This window comes from Solenopsis invicta, chromosome 6 (genome assembly GCF_016802725.1).
Source record: "Solenopsis invicta isolate M01_SB chromosome 6, UNIL_Sinv_3.0, whole genome shotgun sequence".
NCBI classification, from domain to species: Eukaryota; Metazoa; Arthropoda; class Insecta; order Hymenoptera; family Formicidae; genus Solenopsis; species Solenopsis invicta.
In genome coordinates this window covers 2,709,271-2,735,375 of record NC_052669.1, presented here as the reverse complement: position 1 = coordinate 2,735,375, position 26,105 = coordinate 2,709,271, and the positions used below count along the sequence as shown (strand labels likewise).

Genomic DNA, 26,105 nt, shown 5'->3' with positions numbered 1-26,105 from the left:
CGGGCGGCGGGGGTAAAGTTACACATTACAGTGCCGTAAAGAACAGGAAAAGAAAACGACGTTTTTCGTTATAAAATGAGTTTATTTTCTCTGTACCATATATGCTATGTACAACGTGTGTGTTACGGTACTGACATATACGACGTTTGGCGAGAAAGATACGTCTTGATAATGTAGAAAAAAAAATGGGAATTAATTAGAAACACGCACGCATTACGTTTAACGTCAGCAGAGTGATTCGTTAAATTACATAGCAGTTTCAGTGCGTGGATGGTATGACGGGCGTATTATTAAAACGGTAGTTGGTATGCTGGTCGTGGATGGGAAGGGAAAAAAAAATAGGCGTGATAGGGTACGAGTATTCTTGAAGGGCAATGTACGTTAACGTAAAAAATAAATAAGCGATTATATGCTGGTGCGCGGATATAACATAAGAACGCTCGCGATCGTCGGGTAAGTTCTGTACGTGACGCATGTATTCGCGATGAAAATGGTTTAATTTGGCGAGAGGCGGCCGACGGACGCGCGCTCGCTCGCGCGCGCGCGCGCGCGCGCCGAGCGGCAGCGGCCGATACAGCGGCGGGCGCGCTCGAGGAGGCAAAGAGAAGGAAGAAGGAAAAGGAAGAAAAGGAGGAAGAGAATGGGTGCGAGGGGGCGGATAGAAAAGAAGACGTACACTGGCTAGAGGAAAGCAGAAATACACGCTTGTCATGGTACAGAACAGACTCGAGCTTCTCGAGCTTACGACGGAGCAAACGCGCACCTCAGGCTCGAGGACAAGCACCGACATCTCTACAAACTCGTGGATACTCCCGGTAAGAAGTACAGGGTATAAACACAACCCTCATTAAGATGGACGATATGGAGGGTGGGCGCGAGGGGAAGGTTACGAGGAGCGGTGGAGGGGGGTGGAGGATGGGAGGGTGGGAGGGGAGGAGATGAAGAAGAAGCGAGTGGTACTTGCACGCAGAAACGACGACGCCGGCCGCGTTGAATTGCTCGCGGCTACCCAAGTCGGCCGGCCGGGATTGCAGGATTGCGCGGTTGATATCATCGAGAGCGATCGTCCTCGAGCCCAATATTATCTTTCCTTCGCAATTGCCTTCCGCGGCCCCGATACATAGCGCCGAGGCCGCGGGGCGCGTTAACTTAATCTTAATTACGTTATTATATTGATGAAACATGATTGCTCCTTTTACTTTCATCGTATACGCTCTTTAAATGTAAAGACAATTAATTAATTAATGATTATCCTTATTAACTCCGCGTACTCGGCAGTTTCCATTGACTTGGCATCAAACGTCAGCGACCGGGCACGACCGGGCCGTACCGCGCATACGGTTCGATCAAGTCGATGAAAAGTGCTCGCACATCGTTATCGTGTTACTCGAAATGCACGCTGTCTACGAGGTGGCGCGAGAAAATCTTGCACATCTTCCCCATGAAAGTAGTGACTTAGGATCCGTTTCCAGCGAGTTCCCGCATTTTACAATCGAGACAACTTGATCTCCCATCTACCTTCTCATTTGTCTCCCTCCCTCCCTCTCCCTTTCTTTCTTTCTTTCTTTCTTTCTTTCTTTCTTTCTCTCTCTCTCGTCGGAGACCGCTTTTCGAAGCGAGGCGAAGAAATGTCAGATTTTTCTTGCGCCACTCCATACGCCCATATGATACGTGTTGTATCGAAATTACATCGCTAAAGCGTTGCGCGCAGCGACCACGTACGCACGGCGGATGCTACCTGGGTGCATTCTTACCCACCGCAGCGACGTCGCGCGCGCGCTCGCGCGCGCAACACCGTCTCAATTGCGTTCGTACAAAATATCGTCGAACATGTATAAAATTGGCTCTACCCTCTCACCACAAGCAGGTTGGATATACTACCGCAGCGTTAGCGAAAAATTCTTAAACGTAAATCCATAATTGAAAGTGTTATCTTTGAAGGAATTAAAAAAGATAAAAGAGAATGAGAGAGAAAAAAAATCGTAAGTTCGTCATGCATCGCGTTCACTTACTGTACGCGTAGGCACCTTCGTTGGCATGTTTATCATCGTACGTATATATACGTATATTTATATATATCAATATTTATATATATTTATATTTATTTGTATTTTATGCTTCTATATAAGCGAATCACGCGTAAGAAACATCGGCGAAGCGGGGAAAAGGGAGTTGCCGGCCAGGCCGCGATCACACGGGGGGCGTCGACGTGCTGGTTACTTTCGTAATGCGAGAGTAATCGAATCGCGCTTCGGAAATATACATCGGAAAAACGCGAGTTCCCCTCTGCGTTTTCTGCATTTCAATTTTTTACCTTGCGGGATCAATGCCGCTTGATTTAAGGGGATGAAATTCCATTTGGCTCGGTGTCGGCGCATCGACGGGATCTCGTACGGGGCAGTGCCTAGCAATATCCACGGCAATTAGATCCAATAATTAAAGCGCACACTGGAATTCCGATGGACGTAACATACGCGCGCTCCGCCGCTTGTGTATCCTTTTTCGTTCGACGCCGGCTATTGTTGTTGCGTTAGCGACCGCTAGCCGTTAATAGTGAGTTACGCGCGCAACGAACGTGGCCGAGGGAGACGTGAAACGTATTCGCGAATGAATATTTCGTCTTGCTCGTATCGTAAAACCTGCAGTCTCGAATTTAATCCCGCGCACGATTACCTTGAAATTAACACAGATCAAAGGGTTGATCTAAAGATGGAACTTTGTTACATCCGCAGGCGTGTGATTAGTAAGCACACGCGATTGTTGCTTGCGTAAACACCTTTTCGAGAGACACGAACAAAAGCGGAACTCGTACGTCGCGTATAGTATCGCGAATTCCACGCGATAGGCAAATGTCAAACACTAGAACAATCCGAAGTTTGGTTAACTGTAATGCAAACAGTTCAGAACGATTGGAGACTCCCATTTTGTCTCGCTCGTTCCTTTGTTTGTCTTCACGAGTGTATTTTAATCCTCAAGTTTCGCAATTAATCCGATCTCCCCGTGGGTCCGCCTTGTGTACCTTTGGTGAAATCGATAAGGCACCACTGGCACGACCAACCGTTTTGTATTTCCCGTTGTTATAGCGTATTATATCCTCTGGTCTCTATCTCGTTTTTCTCCTCGCATTTTTTTAAAGCAAGATAAAATTTGAATAGGGTGTTTGATGAAATTTAATCAATTCCGTTGGCAAATAATGTTCAATTGTAAAATGCTATAAATTAAAATACAGATTAATTATCTTTATCATATACTCTCTTTCTTTCAATAATATGTTGTATATATAAATTATAAAATACTTTATGTACTTCTATTTGTGTAAAGAAACTGGCTTGTCGCTTCTTTCTATTTCTCTGCTTGTCGAGCACAATGTGAATTTAACAAATACTCTTTGTTTGCGGTTCATATAGAAAATGGTGTACAATGACTGTTACAAACTGGATTTTTCTGTGTTTGACATTATCGGCGCGGCTTTGTCCTTTAGAATTTTCTCAAGATGTCCGACGATAGAATTACGGATCGATGAAACGCAATATTTTATTGCTTACGTAACCAGTAAGAAAGAAGCTCTCATAACCGGTATCAATCAATTTTTGGTTATCTTTTCCAGCTCGAATGTGTCAATCCGGATTGATAAGCTCGCGTGTCGCGACGTAAATTAACCTGGCCGCTACGGGATGGCTAAGGATAAGGGACATGACTAAGGTTACGTCGGAAGGGGGTCGTCGAGGTTACGTGATTCTAGTATGGAGAGATAGCTATCCTCGATGTGATATCCTGTATTACCCTTCTCTCCCTCCCCCCTCCCTTTCTCTCGAAGCTAGATTCAACCCCATCAAGCGTTACCCCCGCAAGCTTAGCTTAACCCCCGAGACGCCACACAAGAGGCAATTAACCTTCCGCCAACCCCTTTGCGCACGTACCTTTTACCCCTCTTCACCGAGCTCACCGCGATCTGGCTCTACCACTGTTTCTCGTTCCGTCTCAATCCCTTCTCCCACTTTCATCCCCGGTATTTAGCCGGTCGCTTTGGCTCCAAGCCGCACCGCGTATCGTTGATATCCTACTCTACACGTCTGCATAATCATGCGCAATTCCCAATGCTAATTAGAGTCCATGCCGGTAGCCTGGCCGACGTAGCGAATCTACGACGCGTCAACCTCCATCACCTACAGAGAGCCACAGCGTGCCGAGACGTGTCCCACATCGCGTCACGTCGCGCCTCGAGAAGAAAGAGAAACGCTAAAAGCAGCTTGTGAGGGCAGGGCAAAGCGAAGGGGAAAGGGCACGGCCGGCGCGGTGGCTGCGCGGCGCGGCGTGGCGATGCACGTGGGCGCAAGAAACCGACCGAACTCGCGCGCGAAATCGATTACTCTCTTCGCGGCTGAATTTTTGTGGCCGTTACATTATCAACTACTTACCGGCGGAAGTTGTGTGGCGAGACGGCCACTTTTATCCCGGAACAAAGTAAGAAATCGATTTAGCCTCAGCGTGAAGCGTGTGATTCTCGGTATGCGTCTCCGATCAGATACGGATTAAGTGTCGACGCGATATTACGAGAACTTCCCCTTTCTTTTTTCTTTTTCTATTTATCGTGCCCTTTCAGTCCGCTTCTGAGAAACGTCCCCTTAGAAAGCGTCGATTTTCGTTGAACGATGGTACGCGCGCGCGCGCGCACGCACGAAGGTCACTTGGACATTGAACGTTACGCTAATTAAAGGTTGCCGGTACGGACCGTAATTGCAACCATGCCCCTTCTTCCACGAAATAACCGGCCACCCGAGAGACAGAAAGACGAAACTGATGATGATACGTACGATTCGTTGCGCCGACCTTGGCCAGAAATACTGATAGGCCGGAGACACTCTGATATTTGTGCCTTCAATAAGCGACAGATGTAGCGAGTAATCAAGCGCAATTGTGCCTAATTATTCCGTTCGGTAATTCACCAGCATTATTAGCACGTGTGCATACGCGAGTAGCGTGTAATTGCGCCACTTTAATCGGCAAGACGAGTGCAGAAGCGACTTGCATTAAGTGATACGGCGGAGTCGATCGGTTTCCTTACGTCGCCAGCTGCGGGGAAATGAAGTTTGGGACGAAAAAGAAGCTATGCGATAGTATACTAATACGGTAATGTGGATACAAGAACATTCGTACAGATGGGCAGCGATCGTTTTCTTCCATTTTTTTTTTTTTTTTTTTTTTTGATCGTGGCTAAACGAACGTCCCTCTATCCCGACGCAACAAACTCTGCGATTTGCCCATCTAACCGAATCTAATTGGAATAGTAGAACGCTTCTGCAAAGCTTCCACCCGACTACAAGGTAAGCGTGGGTGGCAAAGGGCATACTCCACTAAAAGCTACGTATATTGGCTGCAACTTCGCAATGCGGTACACTCGTACAAGTTTGATATATAGTAGCGTCCATCTGAATTCCGCAGAAAGATTCAAAGAGAGAGCCGCGTGAGAGAGTGTTATTTTTGCTGATCGCTTCGAGGATCGTGACACGCGCACGACCCTCGCGCGCGGCACACATCGGTTTGAGAACTCACGTCCATGTGAAGTCAGCCAAAGATTCGTTAATAGCGATTTACGCAGGAAGACAAAATTGACGATATGCCGTGGGAGCTGGTGGGAGAGGTCGTTCAGAAACGACGCGCCGAGTATCCGCCGTCGTACAACTTACAGAGACTGTCGGTGCGCCCGGGCATGGAATGCATTCCGGGCACGGATACGGAGACCGAGAGCGCCTCCTGATGCTTCAGCATCTGCCGGCGTCGTTGCCAGGTGAAGGTCCATGCCGCTATTATGGCGATCTGGGCGACGAGGAAGACGGTACCGGCTACAATGGCCTCGCCCAGATTGATGCACATTCCCATCGTCGACGATATGTCCTCGCTCTCGATGAAAACGGCGTCCCTCGTCGCGGAAGTGGCGTTCGGTAACTTACCATCGCGCTCGAAGCCAAACTTGTCTGTAATCTGGATGGATTGCACCAGAAGGAGGTCCTCGCGACTCTGGGTGCCAACGGAGGTGGAGCGACGACGACGACGGCGTCTACCGAACGAGATCACCGAGCGCAGTTCACCGGTCGTCTCCTCTTGATCGCACTGTACGGGTTCGCAGGTCGGCATGCACGGAGTGACCAAAGCACGGAACTGCACCACTTCCGAACTCGGAAACTTGAAGGCATCGAAATGCGACAGCAGTATCTGTGAGACACAAAAAGGAAAGAAAAGGTGATGAGACTTGAGGATTTATGAGACTGAAAGGAGATTACTCGACGAACATCGTAGAATATTCGATTGTCAGAGCTAGAAATGCTTTATGATTTTATGAATGTGAGAAATCGATTGAAGACAGGGACATAAATTAGTGGTTTAATTCAATTAATTTAAATTTTTTGTCGAGTTGAAAATTATTACAGCGTTAAAAAGCATATAAATCAAGAAAAGCGATATTTGCGTGTATAACCTGTCTGTTAATTAGCAGAACAGTTTATTTAACAGAATATTGACTAAACTACGGTTTCACTGATTAAATTTATACGTATCAGGAACGGAGACTTTTGAATTTTTTACATGCGGAGCTTATCCAAGGAGAGAAAAAGATTATTTCAATAATACACACAAATATTTTTTTTTTGCTAAAAAAAATTACTTAAAATTTCTCAAATCTTAAAATTTGTCAAAAATTAAATTTTTTGTTAAACTCTCCAAATTCTGGATATGGAATTCTACACTCACGGGAGTTTTAAATGTGGAAAGTTCTATAAGGAAGTCTCCGTCTCTGATACATACGAGAGAAAAATGTAAGAGTTTATATCTTAATTTATAATGTTACAAAATTCGATGTTCAAAAATGATAACTAAATGAATGTCGTGATCTTTACTTTTAATTTTCGACACGACATCTAAGGTAAATGTCTCGATAACTGGACATGGGCAGGACCAACAATGTTGAATTTTTCTAAGAATTTAATACATAAAACGATCTAATTATAATTAACTAAAATATAAAATATTAAGCTTTATTAATGACACACAAAAATATGAAAAATTTTTAAATTATTTTGAAAGTAATAGAACCTTTTAAAATATTTGAAGGAATTAATATATTCGGACAATCTAAAACACTTGTCTTCTAAATACTTGTCATATAAATATTTGTTTTAAACACAGAAAATATGTTGACATACAGTTAAAAAATTTTAAAAACTTTAAAATATAAACACTAATCTAATTATGTAACAAATTTGTTTTTAACGTTAATTTTTACAATATTGATAAAATAATTTACCTTATAAATTAAAGTATTTAAAGATCAGAGTTAAACTTTAATATTATAAAAACGTACATTTAAGATTAATAAGTTTCCATGTAAGTGTCTGGTATAGGGACATGCTCGGCCAATGGGACATTTACCTTAAATACATTTCAGCGAGGAACAGGAAATTCGATACGTGGAATGTAATAAAACGAACTTCCTCGGGTACTCTATCGGTCCCTTTCGACGGATTGCAAGTCACGTAACCAATTGTTTCACGCCGTTACTTGTCGCTCGGATAATACGTAAACACCTGTGCCAAATGGCTCCTCGGTACGCAACGATTTCGCCGTTCGGGGCTTTTGTCGAGTTCGCATACCGTTAGCAAACTACAGCGCCAATATTATGACATTTGCGGCGCGTCCTCGTCACCACTTCTCTTTCGTCGCTCTTTATTATCCCGGTAGTTGCGTATAGAATTTCCGTGGTTTTTTTCATCACAAGAAACAAATTAAAGTACCATCAAGCGTCAACCGAGAGTGGTGTTTGCGTCGGATTTCGAAACGACAGATTTATACTTGACTTTTTTTTCATGAAGTTAGGGAACTACCTAACAATGGCAAATGTAATCAGCGCAAAGCAGCTGCGAAACGCGCGCGTATTTTGCTTTTTTTTTTTTAACGTACTTGTAATTCATACGCGATGTCGGTGCCGTCGACTCAACTAAGCAGTGTCGCATTAATTCTGAAATTCCGACACGGGCGGTCATGGAATTCAGTGTGGATGCGGAATAATGGTAATCTTACCCATATGTCGCTCTCACATAAATTTTCAACTATATCCCGAAGTCGCGAACGGGCACGGTGGCGTGATTTTACACGCGATTGCGGCGTTGCGTCGCGAGCACGCGGCGTAAGGAAAAAAGAAACGTAGGGCCGCTCTTACAGAAAAGGGATTTACAGAATGCGGATGTCAGGGATCGCGTAACACGACGGGCGTCGGCCGTCGCACGCAATATGCGTAAGAGATGATCGCTTCAAACTGGTTTTTCACGTCTCGCGGCAGCTGCGTCGAATTTTTTTGTTCTTTATTAGGTAAGGCCATATAACGGCAATTACACGGGATTATGACATGAAAAACAGCCCAAGTACCCGCTTTTACGCGCACCATTAGAGCGCACGTATATTCATCCTGGCAAATGGTGCGACCAAGCGCATCGCTGTAATTCCTATTTTCTCGCGACAAGCGGACCTATCCGTTAAAATCTTTTTTTTATTCCCTTACAACTTATCGTGGTTATATCGCGCGCAAGTTTTTCACCCTGGTACCTGGACGGCGATCGGAATTGGTGTACACAGGGGATTCGAGTTTCTTTCTTCCGTCTCCGCGCCTCCGCGCGCTCTCTACAAAACGTACGTATGATAATCACTCGTGTTCGCTCGTTAGGCTCGTCGTCCGCAGAGTAATCTCGCGATCATCGTTTCACCGAGCGGGCAACGCCAGCCCGTAATATATTCATAGCTACGTCCGTGCACAAGGCTCTCGTCATTGATTTCTCTTCATTCAGATCATTCGCTACACGCTCGCGGGGTCAAGTTCCAGCGCGCGCTCTTCCCAAAGCTCGACTTCTCATGAAACTGAGAAAGGCCGGGAACACAAGGTTAGCGCCACGCTCGTGTGCACGTCGGAAACTGGTTTCTGCGGCGCATTACCAAGTTCATCGTATTTACACACCGAGCACGTATATTATCGGCGGGAAGTAAGACATTAAAATATGCTTCGTTCCACGTACAGCTTCATTTAGCCGTTTCTTTGCCTGTGCGCGTCTAGTGGAACGAGCGGAACTTTATTAACCCAACGTCATCCGGCGCAGAAAGAGTAGCGGAAGGTCCATTCTCCGCGGGGGAAAAGCGAGAGCGATTGCATTCGAAGCGCGGATGGAAGAAGAAGCGTAAGCGGATCGAAGGAGGAAGGGAAGAGGCGAAGAGGAAAGCCCGGGGACGCGCGCGCGAGTTTGAGAGGCGGAGAAAGAGAAATAGAGAGAAGTGTACGTGGACTGCGGGAAAAGAAACACGGGCCGTATCCGCGCGGCATCTGGTACGCGCTAGTCTCGACGATAAGTCTCCTTCAGCGGCAACGACGTCGGCGATAGGAAAGGAGACGAGAAAGAAGAGCCCGTCATAAATGTACCGCATCAGATCAGTCAGATCGTGAGGCTCGCCGCCCGCGCTTTTACGGCCGCTGCTCAACCTGATCTCCCCTTGTCTGCTTTATAAGTCGGCCGCGGGCTCTCCCCCATCCGCCCGGTTCATCCCCGCGTATGTAAGGGGAAGGAAGGGGGAGGGTACACGCTCCCTTACGAGTTTACGTACACGGACGTGGCGGTTGAGAAATGTTTCCAATTTCATTCAAACCGGTTGTGAAATGGAAGAGAGCCGCGGCCTGGTTACGTGACGGACATACCGGAAAACCAAACTTTTGGCAAATTTCTGCTTAGACGAGGCGCAACGTTGCATCGTCACCGACGCTTCCGCCGCCCTCGACGATCGTTTCTCTTTCTCTATCTCGATCCAGGATTAATAAAATCACCGCGGTATGCGTATCGGCTTTTGCGACGTGTTCGCTCGTTTACTTTACGATCGTTCACGTTTACGCGACAGACAAGCGTTTCCTATTATTAGAAGCGGTATTAATAGCAGGAATAAATTCTTCTATACGCAGAGGAGATATTTTATAATACCGTATAAATATTCAGAAAGTTCATGACCTCTATCTTTAGATATTGAACATCTTTCTTGATAAACAATTCGTTGAATTATCATGTTATAAACATATATTTCGGAATTCGACAAATTTTTGCATCGCAATCTTTGTCTTATATCTATAAAAAATAGCTTTGTTTAACAAAAGCACTAAATTTGACACCTTTTCAAAACTCGAATGTATTTCTCATGTACCTCTTGACACCTATTAAATATTTTTTAATGTACGTTCACACTTGCTTCGAATGACTAGCGGAACATAGTAATTGTTAGATAATTAATTATTGTAATGGTAATTGGTACATCGCAAATGTTTTTATCAACTCGAAGCTAATCTAAGCGCTGGTGTGTTCCCGGTAATAATTAATTATTAATCGTTTATTAGCTTGCGATCACATCTACGAGCGGGAGAAGAGGTCTTTCAGCCATCTGAGATTAAGAAAGACAAAGAATTAACAAGCAACTTCCTGCTATCGGTATATCTCGGGTCAAACGATGCCCCTTCGTTTACCGAGAATCAATGTTGCGAACGTTTATTACCATATCGTAATGACGGTATACTGTCGCAAACGACGTAGATTATTGATAGCTGATAGCGTGGCGTATATCAAAGTCGTTGTCAGGCGTTTTATCATTCATTGCCAGTCGACAGGTAAATAAGGTGCGTACGGATAATATACGGCGCGGACGATCGCGATGAAATCTTCCTCTTCAAGTTACGTTACGCTCTTCAACAGATTAGAATTTGCATACACCCCGCTGTCTTGATTAAACTAACGCGGCGAGGGACGAAAATTGAATACACACATGCACACACAGCGAGGAACTTTTCTTACATCTTGCCTGCTCGACAAAATTCCTGAAGAGATCAGCAGGCATCGCGAGATCTCTATCTTTGTATCGTAACGCTCGGGACAGGAAATGGGGTGAGCTCTTCGTGATCAGCCGCGGTCAGGAAACGAGATCAGCACCGGGCGCGGTGCGCGCACGTTCTGAAACCGGAAAAGGGCGCCACGACGCTTGGATACAGGAACGACCGGGTGGGTGATATATCTTGATGCCCGGTATCTTACGTACGTACCCGATATAAATTTACTCTTTGTTTCTACCACGACTGTTATTACTTTCTAATAAAGCGATATTGCGCCGTACCGCGGCCGTGCTCGCGCGAGCAAATGATGTGGAACGACGAGTTAACGAGGCCGTGCGCCTCTTATTGCTCCACCTTCGCTCTCCGGCACTCCGTTCCTACCTGCCACTATCGTAACGATCCGTTTGTTTTACTCGTCGACACACGTGAAGCATCAGCCACGCGGTCCACGACCGCGGGCACAGCTGGTCGAATGCTGTGCGCGCAGCCTCGAACACAATGTTAGCCAAAGAAAACCCCTTTGTCCGCACTTCCGCGATACTCGCGCGGTCCCGCGATGCAGAGAGAAAACATAATTGGAAAAGCCCGAGCTGGTTATATCCGCGCCACGCCGGTTAGACTTAACGTAAGAACGACTGCTCGAATTATCGGGAAACATTTTTACGGCTTTATTAATGCCCAGCGCCGCGCGCTGGCTATTTCTCGTTGCGCGGCGCGGCGCGGCGCAGCGCGGCACAGCGGCGCGGCGCGCGCCCGACGTTATATCGCGCGAGTCATCGTGCAAAATGTACGAGCGGTATATGTGTAATTGGTCTATCGAGGTCAATACGTGGCGATCGCCTACCTATTAACCGCGCAAGAATTATTGTGCTTCCGCCCTAATGCGTTTTCGCTCTAGCTCACCCACGATACTTCACGCATCGCGCGAGAAAGAGTAGAGGATTAAACCATTTTTTCGCCTTCTAATGGGATCGCAAAGTCAATTCCCATGTTACCTTATGCGGGAAACGCGGAAGTAATAATCGCGGGCTCTACGAGCTCGGTCGTTTTGAGCGCGCAACGGTGCTCCATTATTTAATGATCCGTCTTCATACATTTGAATGAAAGACGTCCATTCTCAATCATATCTGCATGTCTCATCTGTATTTCTTGTGTCTTTTTTACCATTTTCTACGAGGCAGACTGTGAGAACTCGTTCGACAAAACGTGCTTAATTAACGTGTTCTTGTGCAAGAGTTATATGAAAATTATATAAAAACCATTCACACTCGCGTACACCGCAATGTCCCGCAAGACCATGCGAGTGAAAATCGGAATATTTTGAATGAACGATGAAACGAATCTCGCTTTTAAGCTCTTACTCTCATCGGCAGTAATCTTACGCTCCCTTATGTGGAACACGCGGAAAATAATGATCGTTGCCATCAGAGCAATGCGCCCGCATGCCGGGCATGTCATGGCACGTCATCGCAAAGACGGCGGCGCATCGACGCGACCTATTACAGGCCGGGCAAATTGCTTCCCGTCATAAAATCCGTTCGGATGATTGATTAGCATGAAGTCAGATCGACTGGTTGACTCGCGTTTGCTTCCATCTCCCTCTTTTTCCCGTTGCTTTACACCCGCGCGTATTTCGTGGCACGCGCGCGCGTTTCCACAAAATATACGTTGACAGACATCGACGTTACACGCGTCAATCACCTCGATCATCTTGTCGCTCTCCGACCATCCGGTGTACGACCGTTAAATTAGAATCGACATATATTCGTTCTTTTTATCGTTACCTTCCGAACAGCTACGCGCTCCGTGTACCGTTTTGTACAAAATGATGAATTTTTATCCCGGAAACTCCTCCTTTTTATTGTTTACTCCGTAACGACTTGACGATGTACGAAATGATCGAGTAGCGAGACGTTTCTATTAGAACGGTATCAAGAGGAACGTTTACTGCACAAGCACCAACTACATTCATTTCCCTAGAAATAATTTTCCATCGCTGCAGCGCTACATTAAAGTAAGAAAACTAGATGGAAGATATAATTATTCGCGAGGGAAAAGCTTCCGTTTGTCTGCTCTACTTACAATTAGCGATGATTTATCTTTTGATACTATCTTTGGTTTCTTTTGTTTTTACGAATCTAATTAAGCCCAAGACTTTTATTAAAATGAGGAAATTGATACGTGACACGTTGGGAACTTACCTTGCCGGTGGTGGCCGATTTGTAAAGCGGTCCCATGATGACGTGATCGGTGGGGCAGCCATCCGAATCGATCAAAATAATCTCACTAGAATCGACACCGTCCATGGCAACTAGTTCGCGGACGAAGATCTCGTACGGGCTGTGGGGGTCGAGGATCTCGAATTTGAGTGCCAGGGGATCACCAACTTCGGCCGACGGGATAGCCTCGTTTCCACTGCGATCGGTAATTTTCATGGCGACGTTCGGCGAATCGACGATCACCTCCTCCGACAGAGCGGGCGTAATGTCGCCGTGTACGCCGAGATCGACTTCGTTGGACACGGTCTTGTTAGTGAGGTCATACTGGCAAGTCACAGCCAGCCCGAGATCAGAACTGGTGACAATGGTGTCGTGATGCTGGATGATGACGTCGTTCAAGTACCGGCCGAGACCCTGCTGCCTTATGTTGCACTCGAGATCGTCGTACGCCATGCGAAGTTCAAACTCAAGCGCGCCCTTGATGTCCTGCACGCACGAGTTGGGCGAGCCCTTCGCGTACACCTTGCCGTAGAAGAGCTTGCTCGTCTGAATTCTGGTCACCATGTCGCCGGCGCGACAGTCGATGGTCACGTTGTAGCAGGAGCTCAGTTCGTACGTGGACGCTTCCGGTACATCGAGGTACGGTTCCTGAAATTATCGTTTGTTTTCGAGCCGTTATTTATCGCTCCCAACGAGTATCTCGTTCGATGTATATCGCGCGTTAATGCGATTTGTCGCGGTATTAATTTAAAGGAATTATAACGGGCGGCAGAGTGATAAATTCCAAAATACGCAAAGCACGGATATTTCGCAATTAAACTTCGCGAAGCTACCCCGCGATTTATTGATCACTCTTCTATTTTGCTCGCTTCACTATGGTCGGGAGATTTTGATAGCTTGCATCGGGCTTATACAAAAACTTGCAGAGAATTTATGACGAGAATCGAACAACACAAACAAAAAGAGTGCATTGAAATTTCACTACAACGTACATTGAATTTTCAACGATATAGTTCGCCTAGGAATTATATTATGGTATTCGACAACACGCAAGTTAGAATAGGATATCGCGCGTGAAATATGTAATTTACACAGAAAATATCGTGTCAAAGCTTTTTTAAATCAAATTTTTGCATTCGAAGGAAATAAGTTATTGCATTGAATTTCCACTTTATTGAATGGATTTTCATTTCTGACGCTGCATTACGTGAAATAATAATACATAATTTTATTTTATTTGTACAAATAACCAACTATATTCTTCATTCTCCACACACTAAAGCATCACGGTTCAATTTATTCGACGCGATACGTCAAGAATCAATAATTATCAATGATATACATATGATATATATACGCGTGCATTTTCATTTATATCAAACGGAACGATAATCCGCTCTGATTCACGTGCTTGTCACTTTCAAAGAATTATTCGAAATCCCTTTATATGGCACTATTTATCGCTTCTCGTTCGAGGTCGATGGTTCTCTTCGATGAAACAAATTAATCGCGAATATTACACTGATAAATACTCTTGACGTTTCGCGCTATCTCCACAGTTAATAATTTGTATATTTGTGGAGATGCCACTGATGTGCTTGCGTAACCACCCATGGAGCCCGTCACGAATCCCACGCACACGATCATCTTCCCATTATACATATTATTTGCTCATCTCCGAGTGAATAATTGTGCATGAAGCCCGTATGGTCATCCATACTGCAACGTCGAAATGATATTCCGATTCGCTTGACGCTGTTTAAATATTCCACTACAATTACTAGTGTACAAGGAATTGTTTAATTTTTGACACGAGTATTTGTTCCCGTATTTGTCGCTCTGCAGCGGAGTGTGTAAAAAGGCGCAGGATAATCAGGCACCCGACGAATTGGTGGTCGCTAAATTTTTCTTTTGATTTTCTCCCCGGGATACCGAATGCGATTCACATTCGGCTGAGCTCGAGTGTTACCCGCAAGTTCCCCGATAGGGAAAGCGTCTGCGATGGAAACTCGATTTTCCACGAATGCGCCCTCGGCGGATTGTTCAACCTGGTTTGCGTGTGTGCGACGTAATCGCATTTATAGAAAATCCCCACTGGCCCTTTCAAGAATCCGCGTTGCGATGCGGCGAGCGAAACGACGCGGTGGTCGCAAAGCTGCACGGGACACTATTTTAAACACTCCCGATGAATTAAACCGCATACAGCAAGCTCAGCAAGTAAATCGGAACACGACAATGTCCATTTCTCTCCGCGTAGCGACAATCTCTCAATCTTGTTTCGTGAAATTTAATTTGCGAACATTGTTTTTTCTAAATTTAACCTCGCGACAGCGTTTGCGGTCGCGTATAATATTTAAAATCACTAAAGAGCTGGAATTTTTTTCTCACCTGAATATCGGAGAGAGTGGCACGGGAATGATGACTGAGACGGCAGACCATATCACCGGTGTCACCATAGTCGTAAGAATGGCAACGGAACGGAGAGTTCAGACACAATTCGCGGCATTCGTCGGATGTGCCGACGTCTTGGTAAACGGAGTCCACGGTCTTCAGTATACGGCCGTTCAGCTTCTTAAATTCGCAAAGTTTCACTGGCTCTTCCACACAGTGGTTTTCTAAATAATCCACTCCCTTCGCTGCCTGGAAGGCGTTCGAACCCGCAACCGTCAGCCTATCCATATCCGAAAGCTCGCACTGCTTGGTAGCATTGATGTAATTAGCGGATCTGTAATTCAAACGAAAATTTTCATAAAGAACTCGTCGCTTAGATGATCACTGATTCATTTTCTTATTTACGATTTACTTTGAACGCAATTTGTGAGAAAATGTAATTAGGGGAGAGTTGCTGAATGCCGGTTAACTGAAATTTAATATAAGTGTCACATTGACAATGACAAAAAATATAAAATAAATGAGAAATGAATAATATAGAGTAAAATTTAGGTTACATTCTGTTTTGTATGCAAACACATTTTTTTTTTAATCTGATACAACTGATGTTAATTTAATAATCGATTTATACAGTTGATAATAATGTAATCATGCAATTTTATACTAAATTTTTATATTTTTATAAAAGTTTTATTGTAAAAAATTTAGCATTTATTGTATATACATATTCAGAGTTATTGCAGAGATATTAAATCGATATTTTTATAAAATCTTTTATGTATCAAGTTCTCTAAATTTAGTTTCACAAATTTTATTACAGTAAATTATGTTAATGTAAGACTGATACTAGTAAAAAATGATGTGATCAAAAATATATTAACTGTAGTAATAATTAATTTCAAGCCATTATTATTTTGACGCGTTCTTACCTTTCCATTATTGTTATTTATTAATTATTAAATGTTTAATCCTTTTTCGATAAATTATTAATAAAATTAATATTAGCATTAATATCTCCTTATATTTTCAATTATTTTAATTCATAAATTTGATGCTTTTAAAAGCAGCATGTTGCAGAAAGACTTATAATAAATTAATTGGTTATTGGTGAAAGGTTAAACACACACACACACACACACACACACACACACACACACACACACACACACACACATATAGTGATAGACATTTGAAACATCAAACTACAAGTTCCAACGTTCATTTGCGTACAAATCACTGCTAACAATAAGTATAATAGGAACGACATAATGAAAAAGAACTTAAGTGGTACGCATTCGGCAACTCTTCTCTAACTAATAATTATTTTATCATTATTATTTCGAAGCAATTAAGTGTCTTTGAATATAAACTATCTCCATAAATATGACGTGTACACCCATTGCCTCCAGCGATCAAATGCACGGCGTTCGGAAGGTTGAATAGCAAGAAAGGTAAATGCAGTTCGCTTCAGTCGTCTATCATCTGTCGCGGTAAAACATACGAAAGGACGCACACGTCGTAGGTTGTCCCTCGGTCGTCATTCGCTTTAATCCCGGAAAGCAAGCTATAAAGGAAACACCCACGCGCGAACGAATCCGAGCCGCACTGTACCGGGTTTCGTTTTTAGCGGAGACACGAGATCCGCGTCCGGTCGGAATAATTGTTTCCTGCCGCGTTTTAAGTGCATCATAATAAATGCGTGGTTAATAATATTAAACGGAACTAAGCGTGGGTCAATTAAGAAGACATTAATTTACTAATGTTAACTCGTGAGAGAGAAGGTGTCGTATCCCTTGGTGCATTCTCATTTTCCGCTTCCACGCCTACCGCATGCTGCACCGCGAATATTGAATGCCCGGCGTGTCGAAATGGAAGATAATAACTCTCCCAACGTTTTGTGGAATTTTATCTGAACGGTCGAGCACGATCTAACGGCTTGAATAACAGCCCCCGACAAATCGTACGTCTATCCATCCATAATTATGGACATCTGGATGATGGAGTGACGTTTACATTAACGTTTCAAGCGCCATATAAACGGTATGCGATACATTGACGTCTATGATCGATTGGCTTGAATCTATAAAATTCCTACTTAATGTAAAATTACATGGAACTGTGATTAGCGTTCCCTGATAATTTATCTTGATTAAGCTACAGTAAAGTGATTTCCCGAAACGTAAAAGTTTATATCCGCGCGAAAGAAGCGCATTTGCGAATAAACTCTTTCGGCGAATAATGATTTGGATTTATTTATCAGTTTTGAAAATCAATAAAAGTTCCGGACATGATACAGAAGATCCGAATCAGGGAATGACAGAATTACATACGTGGTCACAAAAATATTTATCTCGAGCCTGCGTTGCGTATGTATGTACTGATAGCAGACACCGTACAATATTGTCCTGTAAATATTTGTTTTTCGACTTCGTAGATATCAGTGGGAACTGATATTTTATTGCATACGCTACGTGGAATTCAGTCAACAGAATATTTTATCATACTTTTTTTATCGATTTTTTTCCCTCTATATTCATCATATCGCGATTTTTCTTGCGTTCAAAGTAGTCAGTGGAGCTCGGTCGTAATAACGGGACTTTTCACATACAGATATTTGATTTATGACTTATGACTTTAAGAATGCAGCATCTCATGCGTACCTAATGTAACTTAATATTAGATAGCCTAACAGTTATAAAATACGACGCGCTTGTCACGTAATGTTCCAAAGTTAAAGAGTTACGCAGTGATTATAATTCCAAGTTTATAATTTATTTTTTTTTTTGTTCAAACAAGCAACTATTTTTTCGAATAAGAATTGTCAAGTCTCATAATTATTCTTTTGCTCTACATGTTTTGATATGACTGATCGACAGTATTTCTGTTCTTTGATCACTGAGATGAATAACGGTCTCTCTCTCCTCCTTGAAGAAAAAGTTTGATATCTAGAAAATTGGCCTGGTTGCCGGCTGCCATTCGAGCATAAAGTTGAACCAGGACGTTTCGGAAAATTACTTTGGGGATACGTGACACCATATAAACATTAAACTTTAAGGATGTTTTGGCTATACAATACGAGCTAAGTTATTGAAATTTAAAAACTGAAGGCTTTTTAGGTTTATTTTTTTTCTAATTAACGACAAAAAATTTTTTGCAAATGCCTGAGTAAGTGTAAGAGTCGCTGAAGAATTTTTTTATACTTATAAAAGTAATGAAAATTAATTCTAACGCTAATTCCCTCGCGTCTACAAAAAATGCCTAAAAGTAACGTGTAGACAGAGGGTTAATTACAATCCTGTTTACGAACCTATAATTTTGTAAATTGACGGAGGTAAAGACGTATAGAATGAACGTACCGTCCATTATAACATGTGCGGTCGCATTCTTGACGCAACCGCAACTTCCTTCGTTCGCTTTATTCGCGTCCACTCGACGCAGCGTGCACGGACGCATGTTCGACATGCTTTCAAAACGGGAATCCGGGTATAAAATTGCGGCTCTGATCTTTTGTATCTCGAGATCACGTCTTCACCTCCGTAGCCACTCTATAATTCAGAATTGGATATTCCCCGCGTTGAACATTCCTCGAATAATCTGTGGCATAGTTTCCGACTTGAGGCGGGGGGGGGGACGAGACATCAAAGTCATTATTACTCCTTTTCTCTTTCCGAAAGAAAGGAACGGAAAAACTAAGTGGGGGCGAAAAGGCAGGAGTTTCCGTCACGACGTGCTCAGGTGCACGACCAGCATCATCATCATCATGATCGAACCAAAGTTTGTCCTCGGACACTGCAACTTGAACCGTTGCGACTTGAGGAGGCGGGGGCGAAAGCAGTTTCCACAGGCTCCGGGTGCCATGAGAGAGAGAGAGAGAGAGAGAGAGAGAGAGAGAGAGAGAGAGAGAGCGCCAAATTTATTCCACGTCGCTCCATCGATTTCGGATTATATTGCCTTAAGACCTGAATAATATTCATGGGTGCCACGTTATGATTTCAATATTCCCCGGGGGTTCCGCCGGGCGGAGACGAAGTCGAAAAATCACCGCGGCCTTCTGCGGTCGGGCGCGATAAACCCCGAGGCTCGGTCGAGAATATAATCGAATCGACGGCGGCGCGCCTGTCTGTAGCTCCCCGCGATTATCGATGTGTCCTCCTTCGTCCTTACGTATTCCGTCCCTCCGCGCGTCCTCTCGCCACATCGCGACTCGATCACCATCGCGCGGAGGGGTGCGAATATGAGCGTTGCAAGCTGCAATATCGCGACAATGCCCCGCAGTAAAATCGTCGACGCGAAATGAATGGGTCACGAAAAATGCGTCGACCAGCTTTGTTTCACGGCTCTGGTACATCAAATATATGTATATGTGGATGAATGTTTGCTCGTTAAATCAACAAGTTTCGGTTCAATTGTTCGTGATTCAAACACAATAATTGTCCGATGGCGCACGCCCGTCCCCGTCCCTCGACGCCCTGCCGCGCCGCGCTGCTGGTGCAATCGTCGTTTATTATTCATTTTATATGCAGATTCAGACAATCGCTTTTATTGCAAATTATTTTTAATCCGTTCACTGATTGCACCTCGTTGATTATATACGCTCATCGGAAGATTTCTCGTTTGCGCTCCGCTGATGAAGATATCGAATCACGCCGCGTTGGAAACAGTGTCTCATTATCGCTGACGCGCAAAAACTATTAAGAAAGGCTCGCCTCAAAGCTCATTGCCGCGATGGCGTAAGAAAGGTTACAGCGATGCTACTGAGTTGGAAATATACTGGATAAAAACAACGTTGAAATCGTAGCTAACGAGTTGCAGTAAGTTGCAACGAACTCGGTAGTGTCGCTAACGATGATGGAGTATGCCAATCATTCTTGCAAAACTAAAAGCCACGGTATACCACGCAGTTTTTCAAGTGCACTTCGTAAACTTTATCTCGCGTTATTAATTATAGGGGAGCTTATTATGAAGATCATTATTTCGAAGCCCGATAATTGTTATTTTTATGGAATTATTTACTTCCCATTGAATTGTTTAGAAATAAAAATAATCGCGACGAAAGGTTTTCAATTTTTATCAGATTTTTATGTCATTTTACATTTTTACAGACACGTCATACGTCTGGGAAAATATATCTGTCTGTTCCGCGGGCCGGTTGACATTGCAACAATCATGTTGCGTTACATTTATAGAGCAGCAAGATTTATTACGTTGTCCGCAATGAATAATGTATTACGGAAAGTAGAGAGAATTACATATTTAAAGCCAATTCACTTTTTCCGCGTGAATCAGGAGGGAAGTAAAAGCGAGTTGCGCTATTTGTGAAAATTTGCCCGTAGAGTATCTCGGTTAGCCACGCATCGATTCCGCAGTTTTATGGAAGATACTTTTGGGGTGGTTATACTTATGAGGCAGCAGCCGAAGAGTAACCTTCTCGTTTCGTAAAACATCTTGCTCGCCGTATATCGTCAAGCTAACTTCTTGGGTGGCATTATCGTCGAGAGCCCTCTACTTAGAGAGAAACGCGAGGAGAGATACGGCCACTAAAGTCCGGACCCCTCAAAGTTTAGTTCGGATAGGCAAGTCGGTATCTCCCGTGGTAAATAATTAATGGACAAAGGGGTAAAAGCACGTACATCGTGTCCCGAACTCATCGCATCCATCGTTTGCCCGGCCAATTTAAAGTTTATTTTTCTTTGCAAGAATTTAATTAAAATTTTTTCTCGTGATTTTTAATATTCGACATTATTATATTTCTATATCTAACTGAAATAAAAAGTCTAGTCGATTAAATAAAAAAAAAAAACTGTGTTAATTGTAATTTTACTCACGAAGAGACTTGTATAAATCTAATTATTTGTGGAATAAAATACACTTGGTGCTTCAAGTTTTTGGTTAAAAAGAAGCCATCCCTAAAGAGATAAGAGAATCTTATTAGGCGACGATATGTTATAAGGAACATCAGTATTCGGCGGGCTTTCCTGTGTTTCACGACTGGAATTCCCTGTTACCTGCGACAGAGCAACGCGAGCCGGCTGAAGATTTGGCGCAACGGCACGAGACAAAGAGGAGAGATACGAGGGTAAGCCAAAAGTCTATTGGGCGACGATAAAGCCTCCTCTGATTTTCTTTCCTCTATTCGGGACAAAAGATATCCCGCGCTCGTCTCGTACAACTTAGAGTAAACCTCGAGGGAAATTTTAACCTTCCAGGCAGATGTTAAATGCGAAGTTAACTGCGACGGGACGACATTCCGTCCGTCTCTCTTCGCTTTCGGCTCGCGCTCCCTTTTTCCCGTCTCTGACACTCCCCTCCTGTCTCCGTATTGTCGCTCTATCGTAATTCTCTTTCCGCACTTCCACGCCGTACTGTTCCGAACAAATGGCGAGACAAAAAAAGACAGGCCGGATCAAGCCGACGCGGAAAGGGGCGCGCAGACGAAGAGGGTGGCGTCGTTGGTGATGGTGGAAAAGAATTACAAGCGGTTCGCCCCGCTGCATCTCGATGAATCTCAAATTATTCTTCGTCCGCGCGTCTGCTGCGGGGACCTTTATTGCGAAGACAACCGAAGAGGGAAAGAGAGAGCGGTACATATGTATACATACCCCCTATATTGAAAGACGTCAATCGTAAAAACAATTTCTGCCTCTTGCCAGAGGAGTTGAAGCTTTTCGCCCGGCTGATACGAGCGCAAATGCTGTTTTTTTTTAACTCATCGAATGAACATCGACTGACAGAGAACTGCGCTGAAGGTATTTTGATTGCATCGTTAATGCCGATCCACTGGACGAAAAGGTACGAATTGGGTTTTTTCGTCGTCATTCTTTGTTCAATCTTGGAATAGATTTCTGTTTTCAACGTACATATAACGAAATAAAATGATTTTACACCGAAATAAAATGTCAACATTTACTACGACACAAAACAAGATATAAAACAAGCCTTATGCTTTGTTTCGGATAAAGTTTTAACGTTCGACAAAACCTTTATTTAAAAATATACTATGTGTCATGTCTCAAAACATTATCAAAAATATAAAAATTTCATAGATTGTTCTATTATTATGTTTGAGTATCTGTACGAAATTTGAGTAAAATTCTCTTATTGGTTTAAATTATTTTTCTTTCGTTTACTCTTGATTCTCTCGTGTAAAATCGCGTTTCGTAGTACTCATTTGCAAAGATAAAGAAATACATTACGAATTAAATCAATATTTTTACTAATAAAATTCTAAGAAATATTCGTGCAAAAAGTTATTTAAATCCTCTCATTCGTTTAAAAGTTATTTAAAACTGCCAAACAAAATAGCCATTATTGTTGCAAAAATCAAATTTTTTCTTGTTTTTTTCTTTGTAAATTGGTTTCAAGGCCAAAAGTTGTGCATTCGCGACCAATATTTTTTTATCTTTGATTAAAAAAGAATGAATAAACCTAAGTTTTCAGTGTTTAAACTTTGAAAACTTTTAACTTGCATTATATAGCCAAAACATCCTTGAAGCTTAATAAAAAAAACAGAGAAAAAAAAGTTACTAAAAAATTATCAAAAAAGAAAATTGCAAATATTAAAAGAATTAAATTAAATGAAAGAAGAAGTTTTGTAATATCCTACACACGCTCCAGGCTCGACTGTAAAACTTAAATCGATTTACTAACCGCGGCCGGCGGTAATGAGTAAACGAGGAAGCTGCACAAAATCCGTCGGCGGAATATGCAATGTCCGATAACGAAATGTATAATGCGGCATTTGGGCGTGTCGCGTCGCGCATGACGTACACGAAGTATCAGCGGTTAGTAAAACAAAAAAAGAACCAAGCTAATTTGCATTACTCTTTTGTGACTGCTCGCGCTGCCCTGGCCCGTTGACCCGCAACGCGCCGGGGTAATCCCACCAGACTCGGATAAGCGACGATATTAATGATCGTTGCGTAAAAACCGGCGCGGCAATTCATGCACGCTTCGTGCACGCCGTCGCGGCAGGGTCATATCTGGCAACATTATTTAGCCTCGTGCTCTCGGAACGAACTAATCAGCTTTATATTGTGTATACGAAACATTGGAGGGAAATCCTGCGTATTATTCATAAACATACATCAACGAGATACTCGCGCACACAGCGGCGTTTTATAATGCAAACTGTATGCGCGATTGAGCAAGGAATTTCGCGGAGAATATTTTTCGTGACAGCCACTCGTACATCGCGTTTAATAAAACATTAATACATCAGAACGCTAATACATGTGAGAGTCTGTTTAATGTAATCTATGCAAACCGTAAGGTTTTTTTTTCAAACATTTATGAAGAGAAAAGAGTAGTATTCATGTCTAATGAGTTTTTACGTTTAATTACTCTGTGGTTACTTTGATCCAGATTATTGAATGATTAATGTAGTTATTACACCATTAATAATAACATTTATCCTCTTTATAGAGAGGAACAGGGGGAGAGAGAGAGAGAGTCGTAATACCATGATTGCGATGTAAATTGCCAGCGAATACGATTTTCATAATGCCAAATGCTAATGACCGTACATAATTCTATACAATTTCCACGTGGAAATCGCCTATGTTTACCATATTTCATTTCATAATGTAGCAAGAAAATGCTTAAACAAATTTATTCACCCCTCGTGATTAAAATTAGAGTGGGATACTGATGTCCGTCTAATGAAAGGTAAGAGCTTAATGCGACGAAGGGACAGCGGAAAAGGGAGTAGACGGATAGATGTTGGGGAGCCGCGCCGAGAGGGTGAGATTTCGGCAAGCATTTAGGTAGCTGCCGGGGCGAATCTCAGTAGTTCGCCATCCTGTACCTCCGTTTACTATCACTTGAAGATATACGTCGTCTACGCAATCCCGTGATGCATTGCACGTTCAGCCGCGACTGCGAGGCGAGACGTCCTCTCCACAACTCGAAATTCTCTCTCTCTCTCTCCACACCCTTATGACTGCCTCTCTCCATCCGCCATCCGGGTTTCCTCCAGCCTCTCGCTTTCTCGACAAATGGCCACAATTACGTACATGTGCCAATACATAACCCACACTGCCAGCCGTGCCTCCCCTTTTCCTCCCCCCACCAGCCCTTCTCCGACAAAGTGCACCACCACGAGTAGCTAGCCGTCCGTTTACTCTCGATGTTCTCGTCCGATATCGCACTTTCCCACTCTCGCGATTCCCTCTATCGTCGTCTATCTTCTTCTTCTCGCTTTGCTCAATCCTCGCACAGCGCCCCTTTCATTTCTTTTCTCTATCCGGTTTCTCTCTCTCTCTCTCTCTCTCTCTCTCTCTCTCTCTCTCTTCTCTCTTTTTCGCGTTTCTCTGTTCTTCGATGGCGCGGCGATAACCGGCGATGGGGGTGAAAAGAGAGAAAGATGGGAAAGAGAGAGAGAGAGAAAGAGAAAGTACCGGAACTCGCTCGTCGACGAGTTATCCACCGGGACAAAACGAGACATCATTTACGGGTACGTCGCCGCGCATTTTCTCAAGCTGTCATCGCGTTCGCGCGCGGCTTTCGCAGGATGCAACCTGTCGTTAGGGCGTCCCTGGCGAAGGGGTAAATACGTGAAATTAAACGGTATGTCGCTATGTGGTCTCACGTGCAACAAACGCACGATGCACGCATGGAGTTTTTGTGTTCTTCTTGCATCCGGTCGAGCGTATCCACAACCTGAGATATATTTTTCCCTCTACAGAAAGAGAGCGTTTTAACTCCGTCGGGAAATATAATACCGTACAATATTAAAAAGTTACTCGGTTATGAGGATTTCCATTTCCCTCGACATGATGCAAAGTTACGCGACGTCTACAATGTTGGTAATAGAAGATTATTACTCCAATGGAATAATGGAAGTTACAATGACGTTCGGGAACGTTATTCGCGGTATGATTAAATAATTTGATTGCCGTAGAAACAGATTGTCTCCTACGAATGATTTACGGGCAGCGCAATATGAAGGGAGTAATCGTGATGTGTATATTGAATTCGCTTTTCGTTACGTCCGAATTACGGTTTATACGCCGTGCATATATCCCTTCCTTTCGTACAATTATAACGATTATATTCAGTCACGCTTAAATCCGAATTAAATTTATCTCATGAACGTATAATCAATAATATAAAGCTCGCGATTCAGCATTTCTCTATTTTCAACCGAGAACGAGACACTCCTTCGACGCTTCGTCTCGCCATTTTCTGGAGTAAACTTGTTTGCTGGGAAACGTAAACACGATCGAATCGCGTATTGTCTCAGGTTGACGCAGTTAGTCCCTGACGAGCGGAAACGAAATTTCAGACCGGCGGTAATCCCGATAATGGCAGAGAGCCTTTGTATCTTCGGCAGAGGAGTTTCGGAGAAATCTCGATATACCCAAGAATAGGACGGTCGGCTTACTGGATGGAAGACAGTGAAACTTGTTCCATCGGAGATTGGGAAACGTGAAGGTGGGCGCCGTAAGATGCATTCGCCAAATAGACGTTCCGTGTCGATATACACTCGCACATGCACACACACACACACACACACACACACACACACACACACACACACACACACACACACACACACACACACACACACGATATACACTCGCACATGCACACACACA

The 26,105-nt window shown here is 43.5% G+C and overlaps 2 protein-coding genes across 5 annotated transcripts in view; one reads left to right on the top strand and one right to left on the bottom strand.

The window, feature by feature from the left end:
* Positions 1-26,105, top strand: part of LOC105193878 (autophagy-related protein 16-1) — a 443,766-nt gene that overhangs the window by 171,823 nt on the left and 245,838 nt on the right. The window lies entirely within an intron of this gene.
* LOC105194368 overlaps positions 62-26,105 on the bottom strand; it is a 194,876-nt gene continuing 168,832 nt past the window's right edge. For both annotated transcript variants that reach the window (XM_026130716.2, XM_039450287.1), the window contains 3 exons: positions 15,508-15,844; positions 13,102-13,767; positions 62-6,213 (listed from right to left, as the gene is read on the bottom strand). In XM_026130716.2, coding sequence (XP_025986501.1) covers positions 5,647-6,213; positions 13,102-13,767; positions 15,508-15,844 — 1,570 coding nt within the window. In that variant the 3' untranslated portion in view covers positions 62-5,646. The remainder of the gene's footprint in view (positions 6,214-13,101; positions 13,768-15,507; positions 15,845-26,105) is intronic.